The sequence below is a fragment of the Passer montanus genome, unplaced genomic scaffold (assembly GCF_014805655.1).
Source record: "Passer montanus isolate IOZ18808 unplaced genomic scaffold, ASM1480565v1 scaffold14, whole genome shotgun sequence".
Taxonomy (NCBI): Eukaryota; Metazoa; Chordata; class Aves; order Passeriformes; family Passeridae; genus Passer; species Passer montanus.
In genome coordinates, this window is record NW_024360941.1 from 5,737,951 (window position 1) to 5,752,490 (window position 14,540).

The following is a 14,540-nucleotide window of genomic DNA, read 5'->3' on the forward strand; positions in this document are numbered from 1 at the left end:
CGAGCCTGTGCGGGCTTGGACGTGAGAGAAAGACGCAGCCACTTCTTCGCGGCAGCTCTTTCAAAAGTCCGTGTTAAATGTGACACCCCGGCGAAATGGGAGCAGAAGAAACACCCCTCTACCCGCCCCTCGTCGTCCCCCCCGCCCTTTTCCATGGAAACTCCTAAAAGGAGGAGGAGTAGAGTTCGCTACGGAAAAGTCTCACCTTGGTCTGAAACAGTTTCAGGCGTTTCTGCAGGATCGGAGCTGCCCGTCTCGGGGGAGGGGAGGAGGCAGGCAGGGAGATCTTTAGCTACCTATACATGTATACATATTTGTTTCCCCGTTTGATCTTATTTTATTCCAGCAGCACGTATCTCTGCCCCTCCTCCCCCTCCCTCTCCAGGTTGAGCGGCTGAAATGAGGCTTTGCGCGCTGATCCCTTCTCGGGCTTTAAAACAAAACCCGGCCCCGCGCAGCCGGCGGCAGCTCGGGGCGCCTCGGCGCTGAAGCGCGGCGGGGCCGGGCCAGGCGAGGCAGGACACCGCGGAGCGGGGCGGTGGCTCCCGCGGAAACTTCGCTTGGAAAATAAACCTCCACCACTTTCCTGGAGATCCACGTGAGAGCAGGAAAGCCCGACTGCAAGATCTCTGCGCTGCTGCTGCATGCTGCAATTTTACTTTTTGTTTGCTTTGATTATTTTTTTTTTCTGTTTGTTTGTTTGTTCTTACTTTCATTTTGGAACCGGCTCCCAGCTGCTTGGCTGAACTTCTGGAGACCAGTGGACCTTTTATAATGCCTTCTTCTGTTTTAAACAAACTGTGGGCTCTTAAACTTTTCTCTTTCCCCCTCCCCCTCGCTCCTTAACCCCCACCCTTCAGCTCATGGGGCTAACACTGCAAAGCAGCAGCAGCAGAGGGGGAAATATACAGACACTGATTTATTTTCCTGTCTCCTAAATTGTAGTTAATTCTTCTCATCGTCCTCCTCAGCACCCATTTTCTCGCGCTTTTTTGGCTGCCGGGTGTCGATCTGTGCATTGTTTTATCTGATCTCGATCCTTTTGTTGTTGTTGTTTAAATGCCATGCACTGCTTATCTAGAGAGAAAGCTATATGGAGATAGAGGCGTATAGTGAATGCGCGTGTGTTTCCATAAGACACACTATCAAGGGAGCAGATCAGAAGCAGCCCGGATCCTGACCCTGACTGTATGAATAAGTAAGCAGGATGCTGACGACTGTGTGTTAGTTGCCTGTAAGGTTTTCGTAAGTTAAAGGGGGACGGAGGAGGGGGGACAGGACAGAGACAGAGCTTAGAGTGTTTGTGCAGAGGGGGGCGAAACTCTGACACTTTGCTCCTTCCAGTATAGCTGCTGCCTCCCATCAGTAGAGCTCCGCGGTTTGCTGTAGTGCACCCCACCTCCCTCTCCCTCCTCCCCGCTCCCTTTTCTTCCCTTCCTCCTTTTTTTTTTTTCTTTTTTTCCCCTCTCCTCGAGGTAGTTTGCTGATGTGCAGCCCGGATCCATCTTCTGGCAGCATCAGCGGGACCGGGGTCGGCAGCGCGGCGGTCGGCGGGCGCGCAGCGGGGCGCGGGCCGGGCGCGGAGCGGGACGCGGGCAGCAGCCGCCGCCGCCTCCTCCTCCGCGGGAAGTTTGGCTGGGTTTTGACAGAGGCGAGGGGAAGCCCTGACAGACAGGATCTCCCGGACTGAGTCCACCCCCTGCGCCCACCCACACACCCAGCGACTTTTCCCCGGCGAGGGGGCAGGGGGGGCAGCGGCGCTCATGCTCCTCACTCTGTGTCGCACCCGTCTGACTGGGGCTACCTAGGGAGCACCGTCTCTTGGAAGAGCCTCCAGGTGGAGAAGGAAAAACATACCAACCTCCCCCAAAACCTATGGTTTCTCCATCCCTTACCCTCCTTTACCAAGCCGGCGTGGACAGCAGAGCCGGCCGCCTAGCTCACCCTCGCCCTGCTCGCCACCTCTCCGCCCGAGGGAGGATGAAGATGCTTTGCTGGAGGATGGCACTGTGGCTGGCCGGGTGGACTGTCTGCGGGAAGCCTTCTTCCTGCTCTGGCCTTGATTATGACTACACTTACGATTTCACTGAAGAGGATAAAGCCGAGGCGATAGATTATAAGGATCCTTGCAAAGCTGGTAAGTGACTTCCCCGTCTAATGCAGCTCCCCGCCCCCTCCCCAGATGGTGACTTTGTCTCGGCTTTATTTACGCGGGGTGCGTGTGGGGGGAGTCCCGGGCTCACCTGCTCCCTCCCGGGGCAGCGGCGGCGAGCGCAGCCGGAGCCCTGCATCCAGCCGCCTCAGCAGGGCACGGTACCCAGGACCTGCTTTTCTGGGACTTCCCACTTACTTCCCTACGGTCTCCGGCGGGGCTGGGGAGAGGCGCGGCGGCGGGCAGGGCTGGACCGGCCGCCACCGCTCCGCGGCCCCGGGGCCGTCGTGCGGCCGAGGAGCCCTCGGGTCAGGGCGCCGCCGGAGCCGCGGAAGTTGCAGAGAGCATTTCGGCGGGGCTCGAAGGTGTCGAGGCGGGACTGCGCCCCGCAGCACCAGCCGGCAACGCGGAGCGGCCGGGCCGGGCTCTGCCGGAGGGTGGCGGCTTCTCCCGGGGCCCTGCCCGCCCCCGCGGCCGGAGCGGGTGCCGCCTCCGCCTGCCTCTCGCCTTGTTCCATCCCAACCTGTCGCTCCCCGGCCGGGCACCCCTTGCCTTGGGCCGGGGCGAGCTCTCGGCGGCGGCCGCCCCGGGGATGTGGATGCGATGAGTGCGGCTCCCGAGCGGGAGGGCTGCGCGGGGGCGGTGACTGTCTGCCGGGGTTTCAGCCCACGCGTCCCGCTCCCAGAGCCCGCCTGGTGCTGCTGCGGGCTGGTGTTCCACAGCGTGTGCCCTGGGCGGGCTCGGTGCCTGACAGATCCTTTTCCACACTGTGCGGGAAGAGCTGGGGTACAGCTTCTTCTCTCTTTGTACAGTGGTTTTCTAGAACGTTTATCCTACTGATTTAGGACTGCAGCCTCTCTAATGCCAGATACAATTCTTCACCCGTTAAAGTTATCAGTAACAAGAACTGACCTCAGGAACCGGGTTCACTGGTATTTCAGTAGGCATGTGTATCTCAGTGATGCTTTTTTATCAACAACAGTGGTTGGTCCATTCCCAACAGTTTTATTGTTGAACAAGTGCTCAAGTTTTCTAGCAGCCTCCTTTACATTAATTAGTTATTTTGTATTCTGAAAACTAGTTCAGCCAAAGGTTGTGTTCTCTATATTTGTGTGGTTTTCTTTAATTTATTGAAGAGAATGTGGTGTACATATATGCCAAATATGCAGACGCTCTGTTTTTCTAATCACAAAAATATTTTGTTCTTAAGTGTGAATTGTTAGGTCTGACTTGTGTACTACTGAAGAATGTTCAAGTTCAAAAAGAACAGAAGCAACTGCAATCAAAACATTATTTTTTTCCTCAATTAACACTCCCAAATAAGTAACTGGTCATTGTTAACCTAAACTCTTTTCTTCTGGTCTGTAATTATTTAAGAAGATTCATATGCATCATTTCATATAATGAGAAATGCCTATTTACTCTCAGTTTGCTGTGGGATTCTTGTTTCATAGTGGGAATAATTAGCAATTATAATTCATGATACTAAGTGTTTTGAGGTTATGCATGAGAGAAAGACAACAGTAGGAGACTGCAATTTGATCTGCATTGCCAATTCTCTGCCATCACTTTGTTTTGCCTGGAGAAAGAAGCATTTGTTTGGAAAATTTGGCCCATGGAAACATTTTATTGAAGTTCTTACTTGTGCTGCTTCACAAGTATAGGGAGCTTAGGTACTACAGGGACAAGAGATAGGTAGGTGTGTGAAGAGTTACCTGTGTGTAGTTCCTCTTAGTCTTAAAAGCTGCCACTTTGAGGATGTCTATCCAGTAAAAAAAACTGTATTTTTTTGTTTGCTTCTTAGTGTGTGGTAAGTTCTTCAGAAATAAAAATGTGCCTCAATGCTGCACACTGAGTGTGTACCATGTACCCATCATTTTTAGTAAAAAACTGAAAGCGCTATGTATCAATGAAACTGATCCTCTAAGAGTATTTCCCAATTTACTTTTCCTGCTAGACCTTCCTTAAAGGTTCCATTAATTTCAGCCTGTAAAGTGCCTGATCAAAGATGCTGGGAGCAGTGGGTGCTCAACCTCTTTTAGCAGCACAGCCCAAGTGTGTGTTCTCCCCAGGTCAGCTCTTATCATCTGGGGTGGGTTTTGGGCTCCCAGGAGTAAATTTACTGATCTCTGCCATTAGGATGGGTTCCACAGTGAGACCCTAATGAAGGACAAAGCCAGGCTTCACCTCAGGGGTGTGAGACGTTCACACTCAAATTTGTGTGTCACTCTGTGCGCAAGGTAACGGGATAAAATAAGGGAATTCTTGCTGAGATAACACTCAAGGTATGCAAGCTTTGTAGATATAATTAACACCTGCTTTTACTGCATCTTGAGGGCTTGCAGCTGAGCCTGTAAAAGTGGTTGTTTTTTTTTTTTTTTTCCCCAAGCTGTTCAGGCTGGTCAGTTGGGTCTGTGCTTTCTGTTAGGAACCAGATAGAAGTGAGTTTCTGCAGCTTAGCAAACATCCAAAGTCATTTATGGTTTTACCTAGTTCAAAAACTTCAGTGATACCCATGCAAATCTTAGACATGTTAGAATAATTTGACCTACCCCCAAATATGCTGATGCAAGATTGTTTCACCTGTATTTTAGAAGTTATTTACATTCAAATTTTCTCCAGTGAGTAGTGTTTGCGGCTTAGTTTTTTACTGCACAGACTACGTTTGCACTCTTGTGAGAGAAAGCTCTGCACATGAGGCATGAGATCCATAGTTAGATGAAGTTATAATTCTGTATATCCTTATAGATGCCTATTCCATTGAATAAATGTTCTCTTGGTAGGTTCCTTTCTCCCTGTTTTATTGTGAAGAAACTGAAGGAATTTACCAGAAACACAATGTGAAAGCCTCTGAGGCGTTATTTATGAGTATTCTGTGGGGTTTTTTTATGGGTGCTATATGTGTGTTTTAACTTTTTCACAAGGAATCACACTGTTGCTTTGACTTAAAACTCCCAGGAGCAGCACAGTGCAGGATGCTATAGAGGCTGAAAAGTACATTTTCTTACAATATTTTCAGCTTTTTGAAAAATCTACAAATAACAGATGTCTGTCAGATGCCCTGTAGAACTAGGAGGTGTTTCTGGAGCTGATGTTGCCATTTGCATCTAAACCAGCAGTTATTTTATGCGGCAACCCCAAAGTACAGTCTCAGAAAAGCCAGCACATTGAGAGCCCTGGAGCTTCAGGGAAAAGAAGGGCCTGGAGAAATGTTATGATGCTGTTGGGGAGACAGCCATTGGAAGGAAGCTGTTGACATTGTGCAGAAGAACTTGATGAGCTGTGTGGTTTCCCGTAGGTTTGAATGCGGACCTTTAACCTGTGTGTGAATTTTGGGTCACGCTACTCCTCCTTACAACAAGAATCCTGGCACACTGTAACAGCGGGATGTGATGTAACACAGTTTCTGTGCTTCTGATGTCTCGGATGCTTCCTTGTGTCTCTCTGCAGGATATTGCCCTCAGTGTTTACCGTTGTGAGTTCAAGTGTAAGGCATTCTTAGTTCATCTTCAAGATCTAATTTGCCAGAAGATGTGAAACTGGGAACGCCATACTCTAAGGGCCTAGATCAGCATTTGTATAATCAGATATCATTCCAAAGAAGAAAATGCTGAGTTAGATTTCAAGGGGCATCATCAGACTTTTCAGATTGCAGCATGCACCTGCATTTATTTGTGGATTCCTGAAGTTTTTATTTTTTTTTCCCATTCTTACGACAGTTTATGACTTATTCAGGATATCTGCTGAGAAACACAGAGAGTGAGATGGCTAGAAAAATAATTTCCCATCCTGTGATACTTGTTCATAGCCTGCACTTAGTTGATACTCAAGGTTTTTTGAAGGCTTTTGTTTTGTCTTCTCAACAACTTTGTTTTCCTGAAACAAAGCAAAGCAAAAAACGTGGGTGTACTCTGGTGTGGTCTTCCAATTAAAATACCATGAACTGTGGGAGATTAGGCAAGAAATCTCCATTCTGTTGTATAGCTACAGTGCTGAGGTCTGTTTCAGCCTCTGGACAGCTGACTGTCCTCAGATAAGTCTTTTAGCATTTCTTCTGTGAGGTATTTCACTTCCTAAAACAAATGTTAAAGGTTTTGGAAATAAGCTTGAAGTTGAGTCCCTTGGGCTATTATTATTCCCTTTTCTGGGCCTGTTTTTTGGGGTTTTTTTTGCACTAGAAATTTTGTCTTGTACTAGGAGAAGCTCTCCCAAAGAAAATGTCATTGAAAATTTTACAGTTTTCAGTGGAGTTAGTTTGGATTACTCCCCCTGCCAAAACTCAGTTAATTGGAATTTTCTTTGCTTTCAAATGATGCATGAATTGCTCTTTTTTTCCCTCAGTGAAGCTAGATAAAAATGTCAAAAAATATTGTAAACAAGCAATTAAATTTACAGTTTTATACCTTGAAACTTGGTTAGCATGCACTTATTTGACTAAGAACAAAGTCTGTATGCATGCATGCCTGCCTGGTTGAGAATTAGAGAAAATTAAGACAGACTGTCCTTACATGTTCATTTCTCCCTCCTGAAGAATCTGAGGAACTAGTTTCTTTACTTTGCACTTTTATAAATAATAATAAAGAAGTCTGGACTGTATGTAGCAGGGAAGTTACTATTTCCCACATCACTGAAGCATCCAACCTAATAATATCTTTTATTTGTAAAATAGCTGAACAGGAAAGATTGATGGTAAATGTTGTTTACAATTATTATGCAGTGTCATCTGTAACTGCAATCTAACTATTGTTTCCTGATGTTGTAGCAGCAGCTTTCTATACTGCTGCATTTTTATGTTAGTTTCCCTCTTGTGCTCTGGGACGTGTGTTCAGTTGTAAGCATTCTAATTGTGCATTCTGGTAATAGGAGAATTCTTAGAGCCTCTGATTCTGTATTTTGAATCTGTTGTATGATTTAGGTAATCAAGATCTTTTGTATTTATAGTTCAGTCATGTAGTAGACTCTTAAAGCTATATTGTGCAGTTTGTACTAATATAGAGGTTGTGCTGCTAATATCACTTGCCAGATTGACAGAACTGTGACTGTTCATGTAGTAAATGCATAGTGTAGGCAGCTGAAAGAGAAACAAGCTTTCCTGAATAGTCTTCCCAACTGGTTTCCATCCTGCTGTGGATAAACTTATAAGGCAAATAAGACTACTGACAAATTTAGTTTTAAAATATTTTTTCCCCCCAGAATTCTCCACCATTACTTTATCTTTTATGTCCTTAAATGTGGTATCTTAACACCTTTGAAGGAGATTTGTGAGAACATAAAGTTCTTTCCTCCTCAGCTTCATTGAAAAGATTAATTCAATATGAAACTCTGGGAAAACTACATTAAATGAATATGTTTTATGTTCTGTCTTTGTGAATGTCCTTCCACACCAAAGGCTCAATTTCATGTCCAGACCACTTTCCATAGGCGTCTGTTTCTGAATATATATCCGGTGTGTCGAACGAGTGACCTGCAAGGAGCAGTATTACATCACTGCAAAACAAGTCTAATTGACAAATCTAATTGAGCTTGGAATCGAGTCCCCAAGGCAAACTCTGAAACACTCACCACACCTGGATATCTGCATTATGTCATTCTGATTACCCCTCTGGACAATAGGGTTGATAGGCTTATTACATGATTTCATTCACTTCTTTTTGGAGAGAAAGTCATGTCTGTGGTGCATAGTGGTGACAGATGGTCTGTAAAATGGAAGAGCTGCAAGATTGGAGAGTCAACTTCTGGTTTTCACAAGCCCAGTGGACCTTCTGAAGAGGAAGACTTCTTTTTTCCCTTTCTGGGTGCATTATAGTAGTCTAAATTTTATAACAGTGAATGAACAATAGAAGAAATCTCTAGTCTTTTTTTAGACAAGATGTATTTATGCTTAAACTGAAATAGCTTTTTATAGTCTGGCTTTCAACTTAAGAAAAATATTCTAGTATTTATTTTTTTGTTTTTAAATGTATCTGTCGAAAAGATAAATTCTGAGAGCAGTGTTACAGAGCAAAACTAAATTTTGGCCTTTCAAAGCTTTCAGTTGGATGAGCAGCATTTCATGGGGTTTTTCAGAGTTTTCTCAGCCTCTTTAGGACCTTTCTAACCTCCTTGTTTCAGTCATTATTGGATGCAGTCCATACCCCCCATTCTTAACCAGAAGCAACCTCTCCCCACCTCCCTACTACATCTCTTCAGAGTAACAGAACTGAAAGTGTGACTAGAGAAATCTTTGTGTATTTTTAGTTCTGTCTTGTCAGGATATTTTTCTTGGCTGAGAAATAATGGCCAATCTGTTAATGTGTTTTAATGCATATTCATTCTTTGTGTCTGCTGTGTATCTTCTACTTCTTTTCCTATAATTTCTTTCATTGTTACTGTGGCAAGTTTTCTTGCTTCTGGATTCCCCCTCCACTGAATGCACTTTTCGCTTGTTTTTCAGCTTTTCCTTGTGCTGCCTGACTGGTCTTCTACTCCTCCCTGTTTTCTTCCCTCAATGTGTTATTCTCTTGCTTACAATTATCAGTTATTCCCTCCAAATAGAACTTCTAGCTCATCATCAGGCTTTCTGTAAGATTGTCCTCTAGTGCTTTGATAGTTCTGCAGCAGAGAAACTGGGCACCTGTGAGCACAGCTGGAAATGAGGAGGAGGTGAAAGATGAGTGGGCTGTGTGTGACCAGCATGTTCTCAGAGGCCTCGTGCTGGATGCTCAGTGGGCTGCAATGATCTGTTAGGCACTGCACAGCCAATCCTGAAATATCCAGCTACAAATGTTTATGCAGAAAGCATACGTGAACCTTCTTTCTCTGTTGGGCTCCCGTACCTAAATATCAAGATTTGATGTGCAGACAGTCCCTTGCTGACCAGCAGGAGCAGGAGTACTCTAAGCACTTGAAGTGCAGAGGTTGTATAAATAGCAGCACAGGTTGAGCAGGGAAGTGTGAAGGTGGTGGCTGTGCTGGGGACATACGCAGAGTGCCGGTGTGCGACCCATGTGAGTGATTGCTCCTGCAGGCTGCTGCAGAGGCAGCTCTCACTCAGACAGACACTCTCAGATGGCTTTTTTACTTTTGGCTTTTTGGGGGGAGTTATGTCTGAGTAATGGCCTGCAAGTGCAAATATTGAGTGACAATAAGTATCAGGTGTTTGAAAATATTTGAGCACAATCAGATAGCTCTTAAAGAGCAATAACGCTCCAAAATGTAGGTTTGTGGGTTTTCTCTTCAATATTACAAAACAGAGATTCTCAAGACCAAAGTGCCTAAAAATCAATATTATTCTAAAATAACTCCTAATTTTTTTCTTGAGGTGTGTGAAATACGATGCCTAATAGGATATGCAGTGTTTATTAAACCAGTTTCTTTGCTATATATACTGTAATGATAAAAAGGTCCATCAATAATTGACTAGAATTGATTTTGAAACTTTTTCCTTCATTTTGATGGTCGTAAGTGACGCCTGATCAGGAAATAAGCAGCAAAATCAGGGCACAAAATTGCAAAGGATGTATTTTTATTTCAAAATTCATTTTCAGTGCATTTAAATCTGGCTTTGGAAATTCTCTGTCTTGCTGTCCTTGTGAATTTCAAGTCTTTTTCTACAGAAACTGAATGACAGAGACACATTGCTTCATTTGAAAGGTGCCAGTACCTCTCCTGTCACATTGTGATTCTTGGTTATTGTAAATTGTACAGTGGAACTCAAGTATCAGCTCTTGTAGGAAGTGAGGGGACAAGGACATCAGCCAGGGAGTTGTATCAAAATAGTTGCACAGATGAATAACATTGTTCTCATGCTGGTAGCAGCAGTTAAATATATTCCTAATAACAAGTTTAATCATTATCAAACAAAAATAAATACATTTTATTGGTGTCTGATGTTTTAATAGGTGCTACTTAGGTGCATTCTTGCTGTCATGAGCATTGTAGCACTAAAGACCTTCAACACCTTTCCACTTTCCCAAAAGTGGATAAGAATTTTGCTTAGGGCTCAATGATTGTCCAGAGTGGTCAAAAGGCAGAATTTCTGATGTTTCCAGATGATGTATTCAGATAAGCAAAGAAAAGAATTTCAGATGGTTCTTATATAATATCAAGATTTATTTAAACAGTTTACTTGCAGAGTGAATTATATTTGCTTTCATAAGGAGTAGTTTGAGAACAACTCTGCGGGTGTGAGAACATGACGATGAACTGCCCAATTTCTCCATCTGGTAAAATGTCCTTAAATTTATAACAAATTAGCATACAACTTCTTTTTCACTTGTACTTGCTTTTTTCCCTTACTCAACATTACTCTTAAAATTGTGCTCTTACTTCAGCTTTATTTGTAGGTGAGTTATCCCACACTACTTTACAACTGTTTCCATACTTATGCTTCTGTCCTTCATCCCTTGTGTAAATGTATAGACAAATGGATAAATTAGGTATCTTGTGTTCAGGCAGCATGCTTAGCCCTTTTCTAATGAAGAGCATAGTATGTTTCCATGAAAAATTGCCAGCACCATGTTGAAGGCATGTTACCCATTTTTTATGACCTTCATTTTAGTACCAGCATCTTTGATATGTCCATCAGCCCATCCTTTTGTCATAATATAAATTACTCAGTCTTTAACTATGGAGCTCTTCAAGACTAGTGATTCAGGACTGAGTTGTGGAATCCTTTTTCTGTTGTTGCTGATATGCCATAATTGCATTATCTTCTGATAACTTACAGATATTAATTTTTTATACTTGGAAAGGAAATTGTGAAAGAAAAACCCACAATAAACCCTTAGATAAAAGACAATAATTCAGCCTGTACACCGCTGAGGAACCAGGCTTGCATGGGTGTTTAATTTACTCAAGGTTGCATTATTGGAAAAATTGTTTCATGAAAACAGGGTAAAAAGATATTCAAGTTATCAAAGAGGAAAATGAAAGAGAAAGAACATGATAAACATGAACAATTTCAGAAGTTATACAAAATTATAAAATAGAAGATATTTGCTTCTACTTCTGTTAGTCTGTTTAATTCTGATGTGGAAAATTCAAAACAGAGACTAGGAGACGTGGGGATTTCATACAACTATTTTTTCTATTGAAATCTGCTAAAGGATTCCATGGAGTCAGTATTTGGATATATGATATGACATTTACATAGGTAGCAGGGGTATCTGGAGGGCTGATATTTAGTAATGGTAGCAATAGTGATTTTCAAGTGGATATATACCTCAGTCTTCAGAGTTTAAGCCAGTATTTAGTAGCTTGAAACAGGGATGAACCCCAATATGTGGCAAGATTATGCCTGTCTACCTACTGCAAATTCTTGTTTCTTTCTGTGAAGCAGCTGGTGGTGACTGCTGTCAAAGACAGGACCTTGGATATGATCCAGTGTTGCAGTTCCTTTGTTCCTCAGCCCTCCCTAAGTGCTATTTCAAAAACTCATGTCTTGTAGCATGCCTAAAAGATAAATGCAATTTAGCTATTTTGGGATGTGAATTAATTTCAAAGCTCAATATCACTGAAAACTCATTGACCAACTATAGCTGATGAAAATGAATGTATGCAGGCATACAAGAATAAAACTGCATTTAGCTATGTTTATAGAATGTTTGGGTCCAGTGGAGCACTTGTACACATTTTTCTGTAAACCACAGGTATGCGCACACTCACCTGACTACCTAAGGAGCTACCACTGAAATATAGATGCCTGTAGAACTATCTCTAGAGGCTCTTTGAAGTCATGTGTACAGATTGTGTGGCTGCTTTTCTTCTTTTTGCTTTTCCCACACTTATAAATGCCAAGGTAACTTGTGTGTAAATCTGACCTAGAGGCCATTGGACTCAGTGTGTGTGTTTCCAGCTACTTTAGAGATAATGTTTATAGGTGCATAAGTAATAAGCAGAGCTGACTAATTAACTTCTGTGTACTTGGGCTATGGCTTACTTATATGCATGTGCTCACATGCTTTGCAGGCACATCAATGAAGGCAGTTGGATTTTTGCCCCAGTTTCTGTAGTTGTCATCACTAACACAAGAGTATCATGAAATCTTGCATTCAGTGACCTTGTGATTACAGGTTCTTTCTTGCTGGACTGGGGTGTGAAAAAAATCCAGCAGCTTGAAGAGCATCTGATTTTCTCTTTTTTTCCCTTTAAGAGAAGCTGCAGGATAAGACTGGATTTTGATTACTGCAACAATTTCTCAACCTTTAGAGATAGGTTTCTTCTTGTCATAGCTGAATACTCTATTAATTGGGCAATCTAATAAATGGCTCAAGATGCTGATAAACATGATGGTTGCAGTTGTATATACAGTTCCTTATCTGTATAATTTCAAGAAATGTAAAGTCAAAGATAAGAAGCCATTTGTTACAAAATACAGCAGGCATGTGAAACTGGTGTCAATCACGTACCATTAGGTGAAATTTGACAGGCCCTGAAGTCTTCAATCACAATCAAAGCACTGAAATCTTTCAGTGATTTGCAATATCCCCAAATTAACACATTTTTTTAATGCAGAGGCTGCTAGGAGATAAAGAGATCTTGGAAAACTAGGAGGAATAGGTGTACTAATGTTCCCATTTATTTATTAAATTGAAGAATTAGTTAATGGCAAAATAAGAAGGGAGCAGAAAGTATTTTTTTTCCCACAGCTGTGTGTAGTTTGGATGGATTGGAAAAGCTCTAGATTGCTTAGATAGCTCTTAGATTGCTTGTATAGAAATAAGTAACCTTACAACATAGCCTAACTCTGTGCAAATCTTGCATTTAACCACACAGTTTGTTACTTTTGTGTTTTGGAAACTTCTGTTTTCTTTCTGATGTTGTTTCTTCAGAGTGTTGAACTTAAATCATGGCCAGAGTGAGAACTGCAGGTGATAAATGAGTCTAGATTTGACTGAGGATTCTAGTTGAAGAAAGTTCTTGGCTTTACTTATGGAGTTTTCTGGAGTTACATGGTAAAGGAAAGAAGTAAGGAGAAAAATCTTTCCCCTTCATGAAAAGATTCATTTTATAAAGTTTTTTGATCCTTTGATCACTAAATTGCAGGAGCAATAGAGAGCAGGGAGAGTAGGAGAGGAGTTTCCTGGTTTTTTTTCCCCAGTTTTTTTATTTGCATTCTTGAGGATGAAATCTTTTCACACATAAAATTCAGGTGAAAATACAGAAACCTAGTCCAATCCTTTTTGGATGTTTTCATTCATAATACCTTTAATTTGAAAGAAGCTGAATTAAATATGGATTGTAGTGCTGATGGATCACAGTCAGTGTGTCTACACAAGTGAAGCATGAGTAAAGAGAATTTATAACATACGCTTCCTTTTGCATTATGGAAGAGAGCCAAACACAAAGATGCCTCCTAGATCAGTAATGTGTTTATGGATATATGCAGAACTTTTAGCTAAAGCTAAAGTTTTAGGGAGAAATGTAGTGTTTTAAATCAAAAATATTCTGTGGTGTTTTAAATCAAAAATGTGGAGAGCCAGATAAAGTCATGATAATCTGTATCAACTTGAACAAAATTAATTTTTCTTGGCTATTTTTTTGAGATATTTAATAACATGTCTTAGATTTATTTGGTCTGTGGTATGGCATTCCATCACATATAATGTTTTTTTACTGATTTATTGATCTAGACATTCTAAGTTCAGGTTTGTGTAAGAAATTGAATAATTTCCTGAATTACTCACACTTACAATCAAGTCTTTCCAAATATTTTGTTTGTCTTTCCTAATTATGAACAAGGTCAGACTAAATAACAGCCACAAGGAAAAAAAATAGTAATCCTTAATTCTAACTACATAATCTTATAGAAGAAAAAAATTATTTGACCCGTGGTCTCTGCTCACATAATCTGGCTTGTCTTCATTGACCTAAAGTATCCTAGGTTTTATCAGTGGGGAAATGTTCTTCCAACAAGCAGATGATGTGTCACCAAAATTAGCAAAGACCTAGATGAGATTTTGGATGCACTTGCAACTGCTAATGAGAAAAGTTAACATTCCCATTCTTTGTGTGATTCCTCAATTGTGATTCCTTTTATGCTGTACTGATATGGAAATAAGCCCTTTGTACAGCTGGCTGTCCATTGGAAAGGACAATGTGCAAGATTTGCTCCTGCACTAATGGAGCTACAGGGATTCCTTGTTCCCCAGGGCACACACTGCATCTTTCCTTTCTGCTCTCTTTGGCATCACTTCTGGATTTAGTTTCCCTCCCTGCTTGTTGCATGAGGACTCACAGGTATCTGTGTTTAAGGCTGGAGAGGTGCTTAGAGAAATCATAGAGAATGGGTTATTTGCCAGGCAAAGCCAGGTAATCTGGTAAAACTGAGATGCAAATGATAGGTAAATTATCCTGTACTGAGCCTTCTGCAGCCACAGAGGATTTCCAGCTGAAATTTCTGTGAGGG

At 42.2% G+C, this 14,540-nt stretch overlaps 1 protein-coding gene across 3 annotated transcripts in view; it reads left to right on the plus strand.

The window, feature by feature from the left end:
- Positions 1–263: 263 nt before the first annotated feature.
- TLL1 (tolloid like 1) overlaps positions 264–14,540 on the plus strand; it is a 127,331-nt gene continuing 113,054 nt past the window's right edge. The window contains exon 1 of one of the 3 annotated variants that reach the window (XM_039700267.1): positions 264–2,137. In XM_039700267.1, the coding sequence (XP_039556201.1) occupies positions 1,876–2,137 (262 nt within the window). In that variant the 5' untranslated portion in view covers positions 264–1,875. The remainder of the gene's footprint in view (positions 2,138–14,540) is intronic. The other 2 variants (XR_005626621.1, XM_039700268.1) reach the window with 2 other exon arrangements.